Genomic DNA, 22,790 nt, shown 5'->3' with positions numbered 1-22,790 from the left:
GGCTGCAGGAGCAGAAAACCACAGCGGGTGCCACTCTTGTCAGCTAAGAACAGAAAACTGAGGGTACAATTCGCACAGGCTAACCAAAATTGGACAATAGAACATTGGAAAAATGTTGCCTGGTCTGATGAGTCTCGATTTCTACTGCGCGCTTCGGATGGTAGGGTCAGAATTTGGCATCAACAACATGAAAGCATGGATCCATCATGCCCTTTATTAACAGTTCAGGCTGCTGCTGGTGGTACAATAGTGTTTGGGATATTTTCTTGGCACACTTTGGGCCATTAGTACCAACTGAGCATTTTGTCATCGCCACAGCCTACCTGAGTATTGTTGCTGTCTGACCATGTCCATCCCTTTATGACCACAGTGTATCCATCTTCTGATGGCTACTTCCAGCAGCTAACATGCCACTTTTTTTCACATCATGAATGTGCAGCCGACAAATCTGCAGCAACTGCATGATGCCATCATGTCAATATAGACCAAAATCTCCGGAATATTTCCAGTACCCTGTTGAATCTATGCCACAAAGGTTAAGGCAGTTCTGAAGACAAAATGGGGTTAAACCCAGTACTAGTAAGGTGTACTTAATAAAGTGGCCAGTGAGTGTACATATATTGGAAACTTTCCTTTTTACAGATTTTTTGTATAGTATTACCAACTAGTGTAGCTTCAATATAACATTTAATTACTTTACAAAAATCTGTCAATATTAATGAGTCAGAATAAGATCCTAGACACCTGTTGTATAACATTTGTGGTCAGTTTTTTTGCCATGGACTGTCATTGTTAAAGTAAACACAAGAGTATCAGCCTCTCCAACATTAACTTTGCTTACAGAGTGAAACCCTGGTTTGTAAGAGATTTGTCCACCTTTGCGAAATGTAATCACAGTCCATTGACCCTCAATAGAAAGGCTTTTGGGTCTACATTGGGGTCACAGTGTTTTGCCACCCAGGCTGACTAACAGACTTTGTATGGCAACATTGAAAGCTCAAACTTGGATATCAGATCATTTTCAGCAATTTTAAAAGGATTTCCATCAGGGATCAATGCAAAATCTGTGAGGTATGTTCAAATCAACAGTATCCACCTTTTTCCACACTTTACTGCATTTGGAATTATGGGTTGCACTTACATAAAAAATAAATAATAATAATCAAATAATAATGTTACGCTGGAAATAATCCATATAAAGTGAAAACTCTGCAATATTAAGATAAATATAAAAAGCCTGTATTTTTATATTAAGTTCTATCATTTATTTTGTGATGTAACAAAATAAACAGTTTACAGTAATACTTTTTTATTTAATTTATATTAGTGCAATAATACATTCCATTATGGGATACAGACAGAAACATGAATAACAGTATGAGAATGTTTACGCTGCAGTCTTAAAAGTACAATGTTTACATTTTAATTATTGATTTATTTTTATTTTGGACCCGTAATCATCAGTTCATGAAAAGTGTTTTATATCTTATTCATATGTATTTTATATTTCTGCATTTGCCCGGAAGTTGTAATAAATATTGTGACAAATATGATCACATATGATACCATTTTTAAGTATATACTTTAAAATTTCTTTACAAGTGGTCCTTATAAAGTATTATTTGATTGAATTTACTAAAATGAAACTATATGGTATTATCACGATATAAGATGACATATCATGATATGAGATTTTTGTCATACTCCCCAGATCTATATTTAATCTACAATATAAAAATAATATATGCTTGGTAGCCTAGATTAACAACATTAGTACAAGCAAATCTGACTAAAAGCTCTGAGTGTTTTGTTCCAATTATTTTCTCTTTATATTCTCTACAGTACAGTAATATGCAACATATTGCAAAAAGACTTGTCTGAGAGTTATTAGGGATCTGCTTAAAGTAATTTATCCATTATAATTAGCCTTTTAATATTCAATAAGAGTTGAATAAAGACACTGTACCCAGTTTTAAAACATATCATCTGTTGTTCACAGTTTAACGGAAGTTACTCCCATAACTCACGCAAAGCAAAAGCACAATGGGGCTTAAGAAAATGGTGGATAATTACGTACATACGTGTGAACATTTAATGTAAAAAGAGGAATTTAAGATGAAGCAAAAAACAATGCTAAAGTGAATCATGTCTAGTGAAAGGGTAACTACTACCTCTCAGATCAGGAGAGCGTGGTGCAGATGAGAGTCACTGAGCTGGAATATGATGCTGCTACAGCGTGTCGGACCAGCGTGTCATGTGCTTGTGCTGGTGTTGTGTCTGTCTGCGGCTGAGGACTTCGACTGGTCAGCGAACAACCACGACTCCTTCTATTATGGCACTTTTCCAAATGGTATGAGCCCATCATGGATAAGTTACCTTCCTTTGGGAAATAGACAAAACTACAAGAACATAAGTATATATTAGTGGTTAACTGACAAGCAAGACTTAAGTAAAAGAATGTTTTCTCTACCATTTTCACTTCATTTGTCAGGATTTTCGTGGGGCGCCGGCGGTTCAGCCTATCAAACAGAAGGAGCCTGGGACAAAGATGGGAAAGGACTGAGCATCTGGGATGTGTTCACTCATAACAAGGGAAAAACATTCTTGAATGATACTGGAGACTCTTCTTGTGATGGATACTACAAAATCAAGGTGACCATGATTGTTCTTGCTTGGGCTTGTAAAGCTCATGCCTGAAGGTCTGGTCTCATTTTTGAGACAGTCCTCGCTGCAGCCCGCTGCTTGACGACGTAGTTGACCAGGTCCACTACATAGTTGACGATCGCCTAAACCTCCCCCTACCCTGCACCAAACTGTCACAGTAGCATAGGTGCTACCTTAGTGGGTGGTACAAGGTCCGCTATGTGGTTTACAATCGCCTACAATTTCCCCTACCCTAAACCTAACTGTCACAGTAGCATTGGTGTTACCTTAGTGAGACAGTCCTCGCTGCAGCCTGCAACTTGATGACGTAGTTGACCAGGTCCACTACGTAGTTGACGATCGCCTACACCTCCCCCTACCCTAAACCCAACTGTCACAGTAGCATGGGCGCTACCTTAATGGGTGGTACAAGGTCCGCTATGTAGTTGACGATCGCCTACACCTCCCCCTACCCTAAACCCAACTGTCACAGTACCATGGGCACTACCTTAGTGGGAGGTACAAGGTCCGCTATGTAGTTGACAATCACCTACACCTTCCCCTACCTTAAACCCAACCGTCACAGTAGCATTGGCGTTACCTTAGTGAGATAGTCCTCGCTGCAGCCTGCAGCTTGACGACATAGTTGACGATCACCTACACCTCCCCCTACCCTAAAACCAACTGTCACAGTAGCACAGTGCTACCTTAGTGGGTGGTACAAGATCCGCTATGTAGTTGACGATCGCCTTCATCTCCCCTTACCCTAAAACCAACTGTCACAGTAGCATAGCGCTACCTTAGTGGATGGTACAAGATCCGCTATCTAGTTGCCGATCGTCTACACCTCCCCTTACCCTAAACCCAACTGTCACAGTAGCATGGGTGCTACCTTAGTGGGTGGTACAAGGTTCGCTATGTAGTTGACAATCGCCTACAAATTCCCCTACCCTAAACCCAACCGTCACAGTAGCATTGGCGTTACTTTAGTGAGATAGTCCTCGCTGCAGCCTGCAGCCTTATAACGTAGTTAACCAGGTCCACTACATAGTTGACGATCGCCTACACCTCCCCCTACCCTAAACCTAACCCTCACAGTAGCATGGGCGCTACCTTAGTGGGTAGTACAAGGTCGGCTATGTAGTTGACGATCGCCTACACCTCCCCTTACCCTAAAACCAACTGTCACAGTAGCATGGGTGCTACCTTAGTGGGTGGTACAAGGTTCGCTATGTAGTTGACAATCACCTACATCTCCCCATACCTTAAACCCAACCGTCACAGTACCATTGGCATTACCTTAGTGAGATAGTCCTCGCTGCAGCCTGCAGCCTTATGACGTAGTTGACCAGGTCCACTACATAGTTGACGATCGCCTAAACCTCCCCCTACCCTAAACCCAACTGTCACAGTAGCATGGGCGCTACCTTAGTGGGTGGTACAAGGTCCGCTATGTAGTTGACAGTCGCCTACACTTCCCCCTCCCCTAAACCCAAGTGTGACAGTAGCATGGGCGCTACTTTAGTGGCCGATACAAGTTGACGATCGCCTACACCTCCCCCTATCCTAAACTCAACTATCAGAGTAACATAAGTGTTACCTTAGTGGGCGGTTAAAGGTCCACTACGTAGTTGACGATCGCCTACATGATCAAGCTGCAGGCTGCAGTGAGGACATCTTGTCATTTTCTGCTGTTGTTGTTGCTGTTTTTATTGTTAAATTGCCATTCTGAGGCCTTCTAACTGACACTTTAAGCAATTGATTGTTAAGGTTGTTAACAGGAACAAACATACTTTTAACATTAACTAATGATAATAATAAACTTGTTAATTATCTTAACTCACAGTGCATTCATTAATATCAACAAGCACACCTTTAGATTTTAATAACCCAGGCCTATTAGTAAATGTTGAACAAACATTACCAAAAAAAAAAAAAAGAAAATTCTGTTAATAATTACTTTTATGTCCAACCCCATGAGACTTTCAAAGATCTTCAGAATAAAAATTCTAAGCAATTCTAAAATATTTTAGATGAAATTCGAGAGCACCAATCTCTCATTGTCCAGTGGGCGGGGGTCACTTGGTGATTTCCAAAAATCTAATTTATTTTATTAAACTATCAGAATTACTATATTTACCAATAACTAATAATATTAAAGACACAGCACATTGATTTTATGGCACCAGGTTAAAGTTTCTTACACCTTTACAGAACTCACACACATTTAAAATAAATACAGGCCACAAATGAACATGGAGGATAGTCTCCGAGTGGCGATCTTCAAATTTGAATGATGAATAGACTTGAGCCTACTGAAAGGTGTGCGGCATTGTGTACAAGGTTTATATATTTATAACCACCTTAAAGCGTATTGGGAGTCGGGAGTCACTGGCATTTTAATTTTGGGGGTCTCAGGCTGGTATAACTGACTTTTTTTTTGGTTCCTTTTCTGGAATTTTAATGTTTTGGGACCAGAGCAGTATGGACAATGATTGAGAGCTCTTGGATTTCATCTACAAAATCTTAATATATATTCATTTGAGTTTCGAAGATAAGCAAAGGTTTTAGGGACTTGTGTTGTTTGGAACAACACAAGTGTGAATATTTAATAACAGAATTCTAACTTTTGTGTGAACTAACCATTTATTAAATGTTGTATTGGAATTGTTCATCCTTAGTTCATATCAATACATTAACTAACATCAACTATTGGAACCTTATTGTAAAGTGTTACTGTTGTCTTTAGCCTAAAATACACATACATTTGAAAAGCCAGCATTTAGTTGATCAAGATGTGCACTAATCTTTTTAAAAACTAGACCTTTATTCTTCCATAGTAAGGGTTTTCTGTTTGTTTCCACTTAAAGAACATCTCACAGAAACATTACAGAATTCATTCAATCATCAGATGACTCTGAAACTGCTGAAGTGTTCCCAAATACTGTGCCATGTTCATCAGTTAAGCCCGTTTCCAGTGTCTCATAGAAATTATGTTTAACTTTTATAAGATTATTTTTTGCCATGCCATTTACTATGGAATGTGCCAGCTTTGCAATGCAACAACATTTTGCATTATTTCACATAGGATGATATTTCACTGATGAAAGAGATGAATTTGAATCACTATCGGTTCTCCATCTCCTGGCCAAGGATCATGCCAACTGGAATCAGGTGTAAGTATCTGTACTGCAGGCCTCATTGAGGACTTCTGCTGTTAATGTATTTTTCCCTAATATTATGTTACTGCTCTTGTGTGTTTGCAGCTGACCATGTGAATGAGAAAGGAGTGAGGTACTATGATGTTCTCATTGATGAGCTGCTTGAAAATAAAATCACTCCCATTGTGACCCTGTACCATTGGGACCTGCCACAGGTGTGTATCCCAGTAATCAAATTTTAATATATTGTCTTATTTAATTAACCTCTTTGTAATAAATACAAATTAAACAAAATACTCAATTTTACGTTTAAACAGAAATGCGGCAGACATTTACTGTTAAATTTGTTTTCTGATCAGCCATTTGAGGCAACATTGAAAAGCAATAGATAAAAATTGTTCAAATGTGCAGTAATTTATCATCGCTCTATAAGGAGTGTTAAATTTAGAATAGCTAATGACTGAGTTAATGTATTCTGTATTTTGCTTAAAAATCAATTAGGACTTGGCCTAAAATCTAAATCTCGATTAATTAAATATTTTACCTCGATTACGATTAATCAGGTCTTATTTTATATATTTATAAAAAAAAATTGGCCTCATAGTTCACTGATAAGCTTTGTACAAAAACTATCCTCACATGTAATGTGCTCATTAAAGTTTGCAACTGCAGAAAGGCTGCGCCAGACCACACCCATGCATTCGATGTATAAAATAGCAGAGTAAGGTCACGTGACTCCACACGATGTAGGGAATGTAATTGAAAAATTGACCTGGAAAAAATTTATCAGTTATCAGTTCTGAATTTTGATCACTTTTTAATGAATCTCTCAGCCACTATAATAGCTAATGAATTAGTAGTACTAATCAACTAATCAACTGACAATACATTTGAAGCACATTATCACATATTGTTTACAATGACATACTCAGTTAATTTTTTCCAATATTTTTACAAATCAAGTTTTAGGTTAAAAGTCAGTCTTTCCATACAGTGTATTACAGTTCCTAACCATTGGTTATGGCTTTTCTGCTGCTTACCAAAAGTATTTGAATCAACAACTTGTCAATAGTTGGTTTCTGGTATTTTCCCAAGGTATAATGTAATAAATGAGTAGTAGTTACACTGTAAAAAAGGCTGCAATTTCAATGGTAAAAAACTGTAAAAATGCTACAGTAAAAATCTGTAACATGGTAAACAGTATGTTTCCTTAATATAAGGCGAATAACTGTAAATTGACTATACTAGAATTCCCTGCATGGCACATCCTTATTTATGTTTTTATTGACATTACTATGGATCTTTTTAGTTGTTTCACCATCAGTTATGTACATTAGAGATTTATGTTACATCTATTGTTGATAAACATTGTTTATTTCATGACTTTAATTTTATGCGTGTTACCATATTGGTGTTGAGTAGCTGTGTAAATGACACTGAGCTCCTTCTGTACACTGACACACTTTTCTGCTTTCTGTTTAGTGATAAGCATTGGTTTATTATGAACCTTTCTCATTACCACATGCATATGGCTGTGTTAACGTGTATATCTGTGTAGCAAACAATGTGTAGATGTTAGTATTTAAAAATACAGACATATTACCTCTATAAATTAATGAAATACAGTAGTTTACTGTAAAAATGAGAAATTGCTTTTACGGTTTGTATTGTATTCTTAACGGTGATATACTGGCAACCACAGCTGCCATTTTTACCGTAAATATTACAGATTTAATTTTTACAGTGTATGTAAAAGCACTTTGAAGTGACAGTCCACTAAAAAAAATGAAAATTGTCTCATTTATTTGCGCTCATACCAGCATAAAAGCAAAGCATAAAAGATGTTTTGAAGAATGCCAACGCAATTCATAACTTTTTGATTTAGTGGCTAATTCATATGAATTCGTACAATCTCAATCGTACGATCTCATACAATTGAGTTTGATTTGCTTAGCCCCCAATGATGATTGGGTTTAGGGGACTGAACTCGTATAAATTAGCCAGTAAACTGACAAAATATAAAACAGTTATGTTTCCTCATGAGAATGCTTAAATCCAACACATGTCAGGTCTTATTGAACTTTTAAGAGCGTTCTTAAAAGATCTTTGAAGAGTTCACACTTATCTGATGATTGATTATAAAGCATGTTTGACATGCTGTCCCGGGAGAGAGTCCGGTGGGAGGAAACCGGGGAACTCTGGGAAAACCCACGCGAGCACGAGGAGAACATGTAAACTTCAAACAGAAATGTCGACTGACCTGTTAAGGACTTGAACCAAGGACATTCTTGCTGTGAGGCAACAGTCCTAACCACTGGGCCACTGTGCTGCCCTATCTAGGTAAAGGGGGAAGAGTAGGGATGGAAGGAGGGGGGTTCTTCAAGACGAAGATAACTGCGGTATGAAACTCTGGTTTTTAATAGTGTTTTAGGAATGGTCTGATTAGTGAATCATGTTAGCTAATTCGGGACCAGCTGTGGTCAATCATAAGCATGTGATCCTCTCGAAATTAGTTTATAAATGAACTTAACTTGTTTGTGTTAAACTCGTGAATTCATAGAGGTTTGTAACAGCATTAAAACGAGTATTCGATGACAGAGTTCTCATTTTTGGGTAAATTATTGCTTTAAGACAATGAATAGACTGTTCATCTTTCCCTCACAATAATACAACGGCAATAAACCTAAAGTCTGTTCATCAAATAAGCCCAATCAATTCGATTTACATTTATTTGACAGTCCCAACAATACCTTTCAACAGCATCTGTCAAGAACTGACAAATAAAAGGATGAAAACACATTCAGTGATTTTCATCTACCCATTGATTGCAGTAATAATGGATTAGTCTGCAACATTTTCGGAAAAGTTTTATCATTTATCATCTGTACATTCGGACAGGTTCTGCAGGAGAAATATGGTGGATGGCAAAACATCAGCATGATTAATTACTTCAACGACTTTGCCAACCTTTGCTTTGAACGCTATGGGGACCGTGTGAAACACTGGATAACCTTTAACAACCCATGGGTATGCTCAATCCAGTCATCTCTAGTCAATAACAGCACATCTGAGAAATGAGAAAAGGATATGCTCATTATTGTGCTCATTGTATGTCAGTCAGTGGCAGTGGAAGGATATGAAACTGGAGAACATGCTCCAGGACTGAAGCTCAGGGGAACCGGGGCCTACAGAGCAGCTCACCACATCATTAAGGTAACACATCACTCCCCTGACTTAAAATGTGTACCCTGGTGTTTTAGAATGGAGTTAAATACAACACAGTGTGTGCTGGTTAATTTCAGGCACATGCTAAGGTTTGGCACACTTACGATTCTCAGTGGCGAAGCAAACAAAAAGGTATGAGCTTACTAATATCTGTACTTTATTATGGTGGCTTAAGAAAGCCAATTTACTGTTATACTACATCAACATATTATTCTTCTTCCATCTTCTTCTTCTTAAGACTATTTTAAGAATGCATCTCCTCCTAGACCGTTCATACTACAATCACCAAACTAACCCCAAACCTCCAAACTATACTGAATGAAGTGGCTATATCTTTTCTAACAGATCCGACTTAAGGTTTTCCCAAAATTGGCCCGGAAAATTTGGAAAAGTTCCATTGACTTAACATTGAACCAAACTTTTTGCCCTCATAACTTTGCGCCAGACTGTCATACAAACTTAAGATTGGGCTTATTTAATTCAGAGTACCAATCTGCCAATCACAGTTGACCTTTCAACTAACAAGCCACATCCTAGCAACTACTTACGGCACCCTAGCAACTTTCTCATAGACTTTCATTCTTAAAAAACTGCCATTGTCATTGATTGGACATACTAACAATATACTAATCTGTAGTATTCCATCTATGCCAAATGTTTTAAACTTCTTTAAAACTACTTCAATTATTTAAACTTTAAAACTGCTTCAAACTTTCAGGCTGGGCTTTCTCAAGACATCATAAAGTTTGTCTACGAGCTTGACTTTTCTAGTTAAAAATTACTCTTTATTTCTTTTCGTTCTGCCTGTTCTTTTGTCCCCACAAGGTATGGTTGGTATTTCACTGTCTGGGGATTGGGGAGAACCAGTGGACATCACTAACCAGAAAGACATTGAGGCTGCTGAGAGATATGTCCAGTTTTACATTGGCTGGTTTGCTACGCCCATCTTCCATGGAGATTATCCTCAAGTGATGAAGGATTTCATTGGTATTAGTGCTAAATCGGTTGAATATGTGAGATAAATAATGGCACAATTCAGCATATTAATGATCATTTTCCATCCCAGGTAGGAAAAGTGCACTGCAGGGTTTGGGAACATCTCGTCTTCCCACTTTTTCTTCTCAAGAGAAGAGTTACATCAAAGGCACCAGTGACTTCCTAGGCGTGGGGCACTTCACAACACGCTACATCACCCAAAAGAGCTACCCCTCCAACCGTGGAACAACCTACTTCTCAGACAGAGATGTAGCAGAGCTGGTTGACCCACGTTGGCCTGATCCTGGATCAGAATGGCTCTATTCGGTTCCTTGGGGCTTCCGGAGGTTACTCAACTTTATGAAGGTGCAAAAACAAGTTTATAGACATTCTAATTACACATTTGTAAAACAAAAAGAAATAATGGTACTTATTATTAGTTAATTTTATGCAGACACTTCATATTTATTACTATTTGACAATAAGCTAAGTGTATTTGATAGTAGAAACATTCTAAGTATAACCTACACTCACCAGCCACTTTATTAGGTACACCTTACTAGTACCAGGTTGGACCCCCTTTGGCCTTCAAACTGCCTTAATCCTTCTTGGCATAGATTCAACAAAGTATTGGAAAATTCCTCAGAGATTTTGGTCCATATTGACATGATAGCATCACGCAGTTGCTGCAGACTTGTCAGCTGCACATCCATGATGCGTATCTCCCATTCCACATCATCCCATAGGTGCTCTCTTGGATTGAGTTCTGCTGACTGTGGAGGTCATTTGAATACAGTAAACTCATTGTCATGTCAAGAAATAAGTTTAAGATGATTGGTGCTTTATGACATGGCATGTTATCCTGCTGGAAATAGCCATCAGAAGATAGGTACACTGTGGTCATAAAGGCATGGACATGGTCAGCAACAATACTCAGGTAGGGCGTGGTGTTGACACGATGCTCAATTGGTACCAATGGGTCCAAAGTGTGCCAAAAAAATTATCCCCCACATCATTACACCACCACCAGTCTGAACCGTTGATACAAGGCAGGATGGGTCTACAGTTTCATGTTGTTGACGCCAAATTCTGAACCTACCATTTGAATGTCCCAGCAGAAATTAAGACTCATCAGACCAGGCAACATTTTTCCAATCATCTATTGTTCAATTTTGTTGAGCCTGTGCAAATTGTAGCCTCACTTTCCTGTTCTTAGCTGACAGGTGTGGCACCTGGTGTGGTCATCTGCTGCTGCAGCCCATCGGCCTCAAGGTTGTGCATGAAAATCCCAGTAGATCAGCAGTTTCTGAAATACTCAGACCAGCCTATCTGGCACCAACAACCATGTCACGTTCAAAGTCACTTAAATCACCTTTCCTCCCCATTCTGATGCTCGGTTTGGACTGCAGCAGATCATCTTGACCACGTCTATATGCCTAATTGCATTGAGTTGCTGCCACGTTATTGGCTGATTTTAAATTTGCCTTGTACCTAATAAAGTGGCCGGTGAGCATATGTACTCTTTTAACGTTTGCAATGTTTTTGCCTTTTTAGTTTTCATTTGCTCCTCAGTCCATTGTTTTCAGTGTATTTAAGCCCTTCTGTTTCAGTCAGTCAGGCTCTCTGTACATATTACATTTCTGGTTTCTGTTTTGCCTTCATAAACATAAACATCTCACTTTTGCCTTGATTTGGACCAACTGTAACAGCTGGGTTTAATACGCTGATTGCATATGTGCAGATATGATGGTATTTTTATCCGAAGAGAAAAGACAGATATGATTGAGCATTTTTTAAAATTCATAGTTTGTCAGTAGATGCCTCCAGATATGTTCCATTATGCACTTATGAGAGCGTGATCTTTTGCGCTAATTTGCAGTTTAGTAACTCTGTCCCTTTGTCTTCTGGATTTTGGCATCATCCCTACAAAACTATAAACTACTAGAAAAGGTTTTTATGATCAGAGAAACAAATGTAATCAAGTCCTTTTCCCTTTTTTTTTAAAGACTCACTATGGGAACCCTATGATCTACATCACTGAAAATGGGGTTTCAGAGAAAATGATGTGCACAGAACTGTGTGACGACTGGAGGATAAAGTATTACAAGGACTACATCAATGAGATGCTCAAAGGTAACCGGTTCATAAATTAATAAATGTCCTGAAAGATACTGTTCACACACACAAAACATGTCATCATTAAAGTTGTTCATAACCAGTATGAGGACTTCTAAGCAACACAAAAATAGTTATAAGAATATATTTGTTCAAATGATTTAGGAAATTATGGTTTCATATGATAACAGACATCAATAACATTCTGGTATAAAAAAAAAAAACAGTTTTCAAATGATCATCCTTTTGTATTTAAAAGAAGAATGTCAGTCAACTGAGTTGAAGGACATTAGAGTGAGTAAATGATGATAGAGTTGCACAATTATGTTGTTATCTTGCAGCTATTAGGGATGGAGTGAATGTAAAGGGCTACACCGCCTGGTCTTTGCTGGACAAGTTTGAGTGGGATGAGGGTTATTCAGAGAGGTTCGGATTGTACTATGTGGACTTCAAGAACCAAAATAAACCTCGCTACCCTAAGGCCTCCGTTCAGTTCTACAAACGCATCATTCAGTCTAATGGATTCCCCGGTCAGAGAGAGGTATGTGTGTATAGTTGATCTGTCCTTAAAAACTATATTTAAAAAAACGTATGTTTAACATATTTTATTAAACTGCTTCTGCTCCAGATTCTCTGAGAGTAATCTTGTAGTTGTATTTTGGATTAGAGCATCTGTTTTGCAATCAAAATGTGCTATTTTAAGTCAATGAAATGTTTGGAGGGGACATTTTCCAATTAAATAGCTATTCAGAGTGAATACACCAACAACTTCATTTGGTTATCTACCAACAAAAATGTCTTGGAGAACCCCCAGGATTAGCATGTAATTACCATATAAATGGTGTTTCTTAATTATTTTTGTTATATTGGGCAAACTGCAAATCATTTCCTGAACAAATCAGGTGTTGGAAATGTTTATTGTCAGACAATGTGACTCTTTTATAAATGTATTAAGCATAGCACAATTAACAGAATTAAACAAGCCAGTTAAATAGCACAGAAAATGAAAATTCTGGAATACAATGTTGAAAGGAGTGTCCATCTGTGAAAGTCTCCATCTGTAAGAGAAGAGTTTGATTAAATGAGACTATGACCTCTGAATCTCCTTCATCGTTGGCAGGTTGAGACCTGGAAGAGGAAAGCTACAGAGACTTGTTCCACCAGCAATCAGCTTCTGGCGGCAGGTCAGTGGATCACTGATTTGAACTTAGTTGAAGAACTGGGGCAAACAAGGAAAAATTCCATTTGTGGATTACAGACTAAAAGAAATAATCACGCAGCCTTTAATCAAGAACAAATTCGATGGGAACAAATTCCCCTTGAACAGTACGTGAGAACATTCCTTCAACTGGATCTCCACTGTTTTATTATGCTAACCTCATTTGTGGTTTGACTAGGTTTCTACTTAGCCATTAGTGTCCATAGGGAATGGATTGACAAAGACTTTTGTGGAGGTCTGCAGCAGAGACTGAGCCCAAACCTCTAACAGGATTTTTCTTTGTTTGCCCCTCCAGCTAAAAGAAAATCCAAGGATAATAAAGATCATGCCAAAGGTTTGGCCAGTGCATGATGAAGTTTAGACCCTAGCGAACATACAGAAGTAACTTGCTCTTTTCTTTTCTGCTTGGCAATCTTCCAACAATGTGTGGTGCAGTCAGATAGAAACAGCATTAAGTTCTGGCCAACTCCGATTCTGACAAGCTGACATATGCCACGGGTGTCAGTGAATAATGTTAAAATGGCTCTGTAGTACATATATTTTAATTAAATGCGACCATAAAGAAATGTCCAGATCAGCAGCTGGAGAACCTATAAATATTTAAGTGGCAGTACAGTGAGAAATCTTATTAAACGCTCTAGGTACTGTGCTTTCCGAGCTTATTTCCTATTTATTTTACTTAAATTATCAATCCCTTTACACATCTAAAATAATAGCTTTTTTCCACCCAAAGATGTGAATTAAATTTATGCACAAAACTGGAATACCACATAAAAGATTAGCGAATAATGCAGTTTTTACATTCATTGAGTCAAAGATAACATAAAATCGTTACTTCCTGATAAACTGCCACCTAATAGTAAAAAAGGGGGGAATTATCTGCAGTAGAAGTTATTTTATTATTTATTAAATTACTTGCAACATGCAATAGGAGGTACTAAAAATAATAATAATGAAATTGAAAGGAATTTTAGAATGATCAAAACAACATTGCAGATGTTTTACAATGCTGTCCATCTTACCTATTTTGACACCACATAAATCTCTTAAAACAAAACCACCTTTTTTAAATGTACACACTAAAATTTACATGGTAAACATGTTTCTTTCGTAGTTTATGCACATTTTTACTAATTGAATAAAAAGTTTGTCATACCTAGTTATGCAGTTTTTCATGCACATTTTCAAAATGTATGTGCATCTTGGCGTTTCCATCAAGCATTTTTAATACGAAAATCCGAAATGCAAATAAAAATATATATAACAAGCTTTTTAGATCACCAGCCACTGTGGTTACTAGTAGTTTTCTAACATTACTAGCCTCTCACCATTTCCACTGGCCACAATTTTTTGTTGGGAAAGTATATTTTATATGCAAAAATTTGACTATGGTATGCTAAAATCACTCAAGAGTAAAATTGCTAGACCACATGTTATGTCCACATGTCTCCTCATTCATTTCGCTTTTTTGTGTTTTGTGTATGACCTGCTCAAATGTCCACAAGCAAATGGGTTGTCCTTTCATACTGTTTCACTGCTGTTAGTTTTTATTTTACATGAATTTTTTTAGGGTTTAACACTAAGGACTTCACTAATTTTTCCCTGGCCACACCATAAATAAATATTTCTAATTTGAAATACTTCTTATTCTTATTTCTTAGCCATACATTTTAAATAATGTGTAAAAACAATTAAGAAATTGACATTTAAAAAAGAATTATTGTCATGTTAAAATAAGCACAGTAGTCTGTCCAGGCTGAAGATCCCATATCACCAGTTAATTAAACATAAATGGAGAGAATTTACTCCTATTAAAGCAATGTTATTGTAAAGGATGATACTTGAATCGTATTAACAAAAATAACCGTTAACAAAAGAAAGAAGGTGAAAAACATATCATGTGCGATAATGAAAGGATGGTCACGTGTACACAGTTAACGTTAGGCCCATTGATAATCTGTTCAATGAATGGAAAAAGTGAAAGAAACCTATATTTTCAAGAACATTTTCAGAAAATTATTTTCGACTAGCCAAAGTGACTGGCTGTCCAACCTGCCACAGCTGAAATCTACCTGCATTTGGCGGGTTTGAAGGTGTTAATGTCAAGCCCTGTATATAACCAACATTTTAAGTAGATCAAAAGGTTTTGATAAAAACAAACACCACCCATTATTGGTTTAAAAAAAAATCTGAAAAGTTTTTTAATCCACTTCATATGGTGATTATTATATCTATGGATGTTTTATGTTTTATGGATTAAATATGCACATATTTTTTATACAAGTGTGGATAAAATTAGGGGTGTAACGGATTACATTGGATCCATGATTTGTAAGGATCACATCCCACGATATGGAACACACATGACTCGCGGATAAGTACATTTTTCTTTTACTTGTAGAAAATCTTACATTTGTAAAAATGGCAGAGAGATCACCTATTAAAATCACATGTATGAAAGCATTTAGGATTTTCTGTAAAATATAATGATGGTGGTGGTATTCAAGAAGTGGTGGGTTTCTTAGGTTATTAATGTGATTTTCTGTCACTACTTGTTTAGCCTGTATTAATGCATTCAGTGTAAGCTGCACAATTAATCATTAAAATATAAGGATCTCAACACCATTGCAACATAAATTATGAATGATTTGCATATGTTTATTAATCCTTCGAATTACTGCATTCAAATCTGTGTTTGAAAAACACAAAAATCAAGAAAAAGATTCAGTCTTTTGAGTTATATATGAAGTTACTAACAGTCAAATAACACAAAAGTACTGGGATAACAGTTTATAGTTTAGATAAAACCACTGACATGGTAAAGAATAAAATCATCGTCATATGCATTTATCTTTATGCTTGAAAATTAAAGTTGTAGGCAGCCAGCCATCAAAAATATGCCACTGAATAATTCTTCAAAAATGATGATCTAGTAATAAGCATGACTATTTATGAGTGAACAGCTGAATTATTTATTGTAATAAAATAATAAATATGGGTTGTACAAAATATAATGTTAGATTTATACATTTAGCGTTATCATTAACAGCAACACACTACTGAATATTTTATCATTAATTTTTATTCAGCTGATTATTTCTTCATTTTTTTTTTTAATAAAATTACAGCCTTTAAGTTCTGTTAGTTAAAACCAAAAGTTTCTTGCAGTACTGTTTTTGTAATAAATGAATAGCAAATTACATTTGTCTTTCCCCCCTTTTTGGCTTATCCGAAAAATTGTCAGATACGTGACTAAAAAAACCATAATGTAATCCGAACTGTGAGATTTGTGATCAGTTACATTTCTATTATAATTATTAGAATAATAATGTTGTTATTTTACGTAAACTTAAATTTACATCAGAATGAATTGCAGAAGTTGCGACAGACATCATTTTTTAAGACTGGAGACCATTGATTAAGCCAACACAACCTTAAAGAACAGTCTGGTGCTTTTAATAAAATTGCTTTGCTTTCTATTATCCACAAATCAGCAGATCATCAAGATTTCAAAACCTTTTTAATCAGAACCTAAAAATGCCTCTAATTCACTCCTATCAAACTAAAACATTTCCCACAAATCAAAAGAACAGCTTCATAAAATATGTGTGCCATATAATCCTATTAAACAGCCAGTGAAGACGTATAACCTGAAGTGTGTTACACTAAAATGACGCTTGATGTGATTGGCATGCTGTCCTTCTGCTTATAACTGTGCTGCTTCACTGCAAGCTTACACAGCAGCCCGCAAAGGGTTAATGTGCTCTGATGCAATCCTAAGATTATTTCTCTCTCTTCATTAGAGGAACAGCGGAATACGGCTGCCAATATTCTAAAACTTATTCATGGTAAGCCATAACACACACATACACACACACAAGCAAGAAAACAACAATATTAACCCTTTGAGAGCTCCGTAATGCAAAAGCAGCGTGGCATTACAAATAGGCTATGCTTGTATGTTTGGGCTGACAAGTGTGCTTTGTGTGTATGTTTCAGATCCTTTAACCAGCCACATGGAGATGGTGACCGAAGTGGTGGTTCCCACTGTCTGCACCCTCTGTATTCTGATCAGCGCTGTCTTTCTCATGTTTCTGCTCCGCAAACGGAACTAACTCATTTTTTTTAAGTCCTAAAATTATTTGGCTCCTTTTTACCAAAATAATACTGTATGCAAGTAAGGATGATGACGATATGGATACTAATGATAAAACTAACATGTTCGGCCTTGGAATTTATTTATTTTAATGAGGAAGTTAATGAGTTAATGTGCTATGCTAGTTGCCCTAAAGGGACAGTTCACCTAAAATGAAAATTCTCATCATTTAATCACACTCAAGTGGTTCTAAACGTTTATGGTTTCTTTTCTTCTGTTGAACACAAACAAGATATTCTGTAGAATGTTGGAAAAGAGCAGCCATCGGTATTCAGTTTAAAATACTAGGAGGTCAATGAATGTTTTTTCCCCAACATTCTTCAAAACGTCTTCCTTTGTGTTCAGCAGAAGATTGAAACTCAAACTGCTTCGGTATAAGTGAAGGATGAGTAAATCAATTATTCATTCAATTTCCTTCAGCTTAGTCCCTTTATTCATCAGGGATCGACAAAGCACAATGAACCACCAACTTATCCAGCATATGTTTTACACAGAGGATGCCCTTGTTGTGTGTTTAAGACTTTTTTTCTGTTTATTAAACAATTATTTACAAAATATATTGCATTTATAAATATTAGAAGTGTTTATTACACACCAAATCGCCATGGGTCAAGTACCACTGAAGACTGGAGTTCAACTTTGCCATCAAAGAAATAAATTACATTTTAAACCTATCCAAACAGAATTCATTTTAAATTGAAATATCATTTCACAATTACTGCTTTACTGTACTTAAAAATAAGTGAAGCCATTATGAACATGAAACTTCCCTTTTAAAATTAAAGAAATGACCCCAAATGTATGGAACTGCCCCACAAATTTAAACCACTGCTTCAAAATCAAATAAACGAATGGTTATAAGCTCCTTTTTGTACTTTGGTTTTTAAAACATGGACTCTTACCTTTGTTAAATGAAGTTGATGAGACTACAGCTCACCATGGTCCTGTAGTAAAACATCTTCTCACTATCTCCATTTACAGACTCATTTAAGGATACATCTGTGTGTGCGTCATAATGTCAGATTTCTTTTTTAACCAACTCAACATAAAACATGACAATAAACAACTGCGTGCCTTACCTAAGTCCAAATGAATGTGGTCTACTAGGGGTTTGTCACTGAGGTACAATGATGTCTTGACTTCCTTTGACCCCTGTCCACTAGACACCTCCACGGCCCAAGAGAACGGCTGCTCTCTGACAGAATAACAGAAAACAATACCAATTATATAAACAGCACGACACCGTTCAGCACATAATACATGAAAACACCATACAGAAAGAACTCACTTCTCATAAAAGTAGCTAATGAGCGCCGGTTTAATTTGCAACTGGAAGATGTGGTCCTCATCATAGTTGGATGTTTTATAGTACTGCAAACAGGACCTGACATCAAATATCACGGTTAGAACAAGATATAACTACATTTTAATCTCTTTCAAAGTACCATCCCTAGTGCAATCAAGAAATCTGCAGTGCTCTCTAATAGAAAAGTGCACCTTCATGTATCATAAATCACAATTCTCTGTGGAAAAAAATGGTATGATTTATTAGCCCTTAAATCACTATTTGATTAATATAAGACTCTCGGAGAAGACGAGAAACTCACTGAGTGAAAAGGAAAAGGCGCTCGTGAGGAAGACTGAGGAAAGTGCTGCAGGTGCCCAGGATCTCCAGCAGGTGGTGCAGTTTTCTCACTCTAACCACCTGCTCCTGCAGATCCACCTCAGTGTCTAAGTAGTAACTCTGAAAGTTTAGAAAAAAAAAACACATTTTTAAAAAAAATTAGCGCATAGGTGACTTTGCACACTAACAGATGGTTTTAAAAACGTTTTCAAATAGGTTTAAATTTTAACGAACACAACAAACATGCAAAGCATTTTTTTTACATTTGAAAGTAATACAATACTGTTAATTGATAGTTATAATTAACATTTTCATTCTTGTTTAGTAAGCAAGTGCTTCTTTCCTAAAGTCATTGTTTCACAGTATGAATGCTAATGTGTGTTTATTGGGTTAAAAACCTTTGTTATGGTCGATTTATGATTTAATGATTTTTTGGGACATGTATGAAGTGTTTTAGTAGTTTGAATTTGAACACATATGCTGTATGTATAAATAGGCATATATGCATATACTGTAAGTCCCCTGTACCCCATTCCCTATTTCCTGCATTATTCCACTAATCTAGTCTACTTGAAGTAGTGAATGCAATGAGTGAGCGTATTAGAGCACTCAGTGGATCATTTAGTTTGTGTTTTGCTGCTTGATAAATCCCTCAGAAGGACAAGATTCCTGGTCAGACCTTGTTATTGTTTAACTCTGCTTAACACTTTTCGAGCTTTCTATTAGTAATGAAAGACTTCTGATTTCTCTCATGTATATAAACACTACTTTAAATATTCATTTATCTTGAAAGTTACAGCAATAAGATTGTTTTAAATGCCATCTTGTGGTCAGACGATCTAGATCTTGAGTGCACATGGGTTGTAGACTCGTAATTGCTATGCATATTGTGGGATTGATTTAGTGCACCTCAAAACGTCCACTAAAAATTTCAGAAACCACTAGAAATGGCCACCACTCTTACTGCTAAGAGTGGTGCTGATAATTAGCATGCTGCAAATTAGCATGCTGCTAATTTGTACCTCACAAAAAATGGAGCAAAAACATATTATTGTAATAGGAATATCACCCGATCCTTTATGCCTACTCTTTAAATATATACCAGGATTTATAAAGATATATCTTACCAATCGTTCACCCACTTCTGCGACAAACATATCATACATGAAACCCCTATAGTAGATGTACACACAGGTGGAGCTGGGGTAAATGAGGGTCTCACAAAACATGCTGCTAATTTGTACCACCAACAGCACTAAGGCAGTTAAATGTTGTGGTGAAGAGCAAGCTCACTGGCTAATGAGGCAACATCAACTATTTCCATTTCTATGGTGACAAATTGGCAAAATTCTCCAGGATTGTTGTCAAATATTAACGGCAAAGTAAATATATATCAATTATCTTAATCTAAATTGATTGAAATCTAGATTTTTAAAGTATCTTTAACTTAAAATTAATTTCACAAGTTTGAGGTCACGACAGTCACATGACAGACACCATGCCAGATGTAGATGATATCAGAATTTTTAAAATTACTGATATACATCTATTTTCAAACAAGAAACTATCCATAATGCATACAGTGATGTAAAATATGTATATTACAAATAGGTTTTATATTATTGGACTATTTTCATTGGCTCCTGGTCAAATTTTTGGGCTAGTTTTGGCTGGCCATTAGGCAATTTTTGTTGCAACGTGACAATCATGCAATACAGTTTCATGAAAGAATTTTGTATTAATGGCCACATTTGTCAAAATTCCTACCAAATAGTTGAGAGTTGTAAGTTCCTTCCCTGAAAAAAGAATAAACACATAATCAAGTCTTCAATCAGCTTCTCATAAGCCTTTAGACTGTCAGTCCAAATCCAATTTTTCTGCATATACGAATAGAATCTGATATTTATCAAGTGTGAACTGGAAAAATATATACATAAAATCAGATTCTAAATCACAAATTTGTTTCAAACTATATTCACGTTGTTTTAAATGTCATTAAAATCACATTTCTGAAAATTAGTTTCCATCTATTTTTGACACCATGTAAAAAAAATAAAGTCACACGCTGTTTGTAGAAAATCAAGAAGGTGTTCTAGTGAAGGGATTTCTAAAAATCTACAGCATGGCAGCTTTGTTTATGCGTGTTATTTTTAGTACAAAAACTCCAACCCAATGCCATTACCACAGAATGAAATAGCAGTAAACAGAGGATAAAATGGAGCAAAAACATATTATTGTAATAGGAATATCACCCGATCCTTTATGCCTACTCTTTAAATATATACCAGGATTTATACTTTATCAATGATTTGTTGTTGAATTCTGGTGTGATGCAGATATTAAAAAAAAAGAAAGAGCATGACAGAACCCATAAATTTGATCCAGATTGCAATCTGATGCACAAAAAATTGGAGTTGTACTGACAGCGTGTGAACAAGTCTGCAAATAGTTCTAAGCATCTCTAAGCGAATAACTATATCAAAGTATGCCAAAAATCTGATTACAAAATAAACAATGAATCAAAAATCAATGTACCAACAAGGTAGTTGATGAAGTCTTTCCTGATCTTGTCCAGGCCCAATTCTAGCAGCATATTAGCGGGTGCGAGACCAGTGAGAGGAACGCTGTCAATCTGCTGCTGGTACGACTGCAGGATCAACTTGCTGAGAGTGCTATTGCTGTCTTTATGAATCTGAGGAAGAGAAATACCCGCATTACACATCATTTTGAAATAATTATTAAGAATAAGATTTTTTTTTTAATTAAGATATGCACCCATGGTTTGATTTTGCCAAGTTTCACTGCTTTGACAACAATTTTCATGCATTCTGTTATGTCTTGATACGAAGTTACACCTATGAGAAAACAAAACATCCACAGTTAGAAAGAAATAGTTTTGGTGTATTTTAGTGAGGAAGTTAAAATGAATAATAATAATAAAAAAGCTCTTTTACTCTTTCTCATCTTCTCCCACAGTTGTTCTGTAAAGTCAAGGTCTCCTCTCTCAATTACCATTGAACTAAAGGCAGCATCTGGTTTAGCTTTCTGCTTCTGTTATAAAAGATTAAGGGGAAAAATTCACCAGTTGATGAATTCACTCCCTAATGTTATTCTGAATTCAAAATACATGATGTTCTTTCTTCAGTGGATGACACAAAAAGATTATTGTATGTTGTGGACAAAAACTGTTGTGTATATACTTAAATCTAATGAAAGTAAATGAGAACTAGAGCTTCCGATATTATATTTTACTATTGATTTACCTCAGAAGCTTTGGCAGAATGTCCTGGCACTCCATGCGCAAGGTTCTCAAGCTCTAAAATCAGGAAAAATTACTTAAACTTACATTAAATACAAAAACACCAAATTTTCCTCAATTTACACAGTATACTTATAAAGCCATTTCACAGCAAGGACAATAACCATAATGATAACTACAGTAGTAGTCGTTTTCAAAAATCAAACAGCAGAACAGTTATTCGCATACCAACTATAACAATAACGACCCAGTGTAACAATATTATTGTAATCTTAAATCTAATGAGTAAAGTGAAAAATAATAACACAGACACCAGACTATAAAGAGCTTTAAAGTAGCAACAAACAAAGTGGCACTTATAATAAACAGAATGTTATAGTGTGTTGGAATTTATTTGAGTAAGTCAGCTGGGT

The 22,790-nt window shown here is 36.2% G+C and overlaps 2 protein-coding genes across 5 annotated transcripts in view; one reads left to right on the top strand and one right to left on the bottom strand.

The window, feature by feature from the left end:
* Positions 1-22,790, bottom strand: part of zwilch (zwilch kinetochore protein) — a 38,054-nt gene that overhangs the window by 9,030 nt on the left and 6,234 nt on the right. The window contains exons 10-20 of one of the 2 annotated variants that reach the window (XR_015514203.1): positions 22,382-22,434; positions 22,073-22,169; positions 21,894-21,973; positions 21,654-21,810; positions 20,886-20,914; positions 19,102-19,238; positions 18,783-18,878; positions 18,574-18,689; positions 18,397-18,493; positions 2,471-2,537; positions 2,172-2,399 (exon numbers count right to left, since the gene is read on the bottom strand). Coding sequence is in view for 1 of the 2 variants with exons in the window: in NM_001199735.1 (NP_001186664.1) it covers positions 18,402-18,493; positions 18,574-18,689; positions 18,783-18,878; positions 19,102-19,238; positions 20,886-20,914; positions 21,654-21,810; positions 21,894-21,973; positions 22,073-22,169; positions 22,382-22,434 (857 nt within the window). In the remaining variant the exon portion in view is untranslated. Of the gene's footprint in view, positions 1-2,171; positions 2,400-2,470; positions 2,538-13,017; positions 13,178-18,396; positions 18,494-18,573; positions 18,690-18,782; positions 18,879-19,101; positions 19,239-20,885; positions 20,915-21,653; positions 21,811-21,893; positions 21,974-22,072; positions 22,170-22,381; positions 22,435-22,790 lie in introns of those variants that run through there. The other variant, NM_001199735.1, reaches the window with a different exon arrangement.
* Positions 943-18,359, top strand: lctlb (lactase-like b). 3 transcript variants are annotated; one of them, XR_015514374.1, is made up of 15 exons: positions 943-1,071; positions 2,179-2,350; positions 2,492-2,652; positions 5,732-5,819; positions 5,910-6,019; positions 8,703-8,831; positions 8,922-9,017; positions 9,107-9,161; positions 9,855-10,016; positions 10,096-10,370; positions 12,011-12,137; positions 12,461-12,660; positions 13,240-13,303; positions 13,634-17,186; positions 17,338-18,359. XR_015514374.1 is itself a non-coding variant. In NM_001442342.1 (15 exons), exons 2-15 carry the CDS (start codon positions 2,221-2,223, stop codon positions 17,451-17,453), a joined length of 1,758 nt encoding a protein of 585 aa, NP_001429271.1. In that variant the 5' UTR covers positions 943-1,071; positions 2,179-2,220; the 3' UTR covers positions 17,454-18,359. The 3 variants fall into 3 exon arrangements, 2 of the variants coding, with proteins under 2 accessions (NP_001429271.1, NP_001093484.2); NM_001442342.1 differs by having other exon boundaries at positions 17,142-17,186; NM_001100014.3 differs by lacking the exon at positions 13,634-17,186.

Source organism: Danio rerio, chromosome 18, assembly GCF_052040795.2.
Source record: "Danio rerio strain M-AB ecotype USA chromosome 18, GRCz13ab, whole genome shotgun sequence".
Classification (NCBI taxonomy): domain Eukaryota; kingdom Metazoa; phylum Chordata; class Actinopteri; order Cypriniformes; family Danionidae; genus Danio; species Danio rerio.
This window is presented reverse-complemented; position numbering and strand designations above follow the sequence as displayed.

What these genes read in the sequence shown, in the direction of transcription:
- lctlb (NM_001442342.1), top strand. Translation starts at nt 2,221, where the DNA reads ATGATGCTGCTACAGCGTGTCGGACCAGCGTGTCATGTGCTTGTGCTG. An exon ending in CAGCTCACCACATCATTAAG is followed by an intron (nt 9,018 to 9,106) that starts GTAACACATCAC and finishes GGTTAATTTCAG; the next exon opens with GCACATGCTAAGGTTTGGCA. An exon ending in CAATCAGCTTCTGGCGGCAG is followed by an intron (nt 13,304 to 17,141) that starts GTCAGTGGATCA and finishes TCTCTTCATTAG; the next exon opens with AGGAACAGCGGAATACGGCT.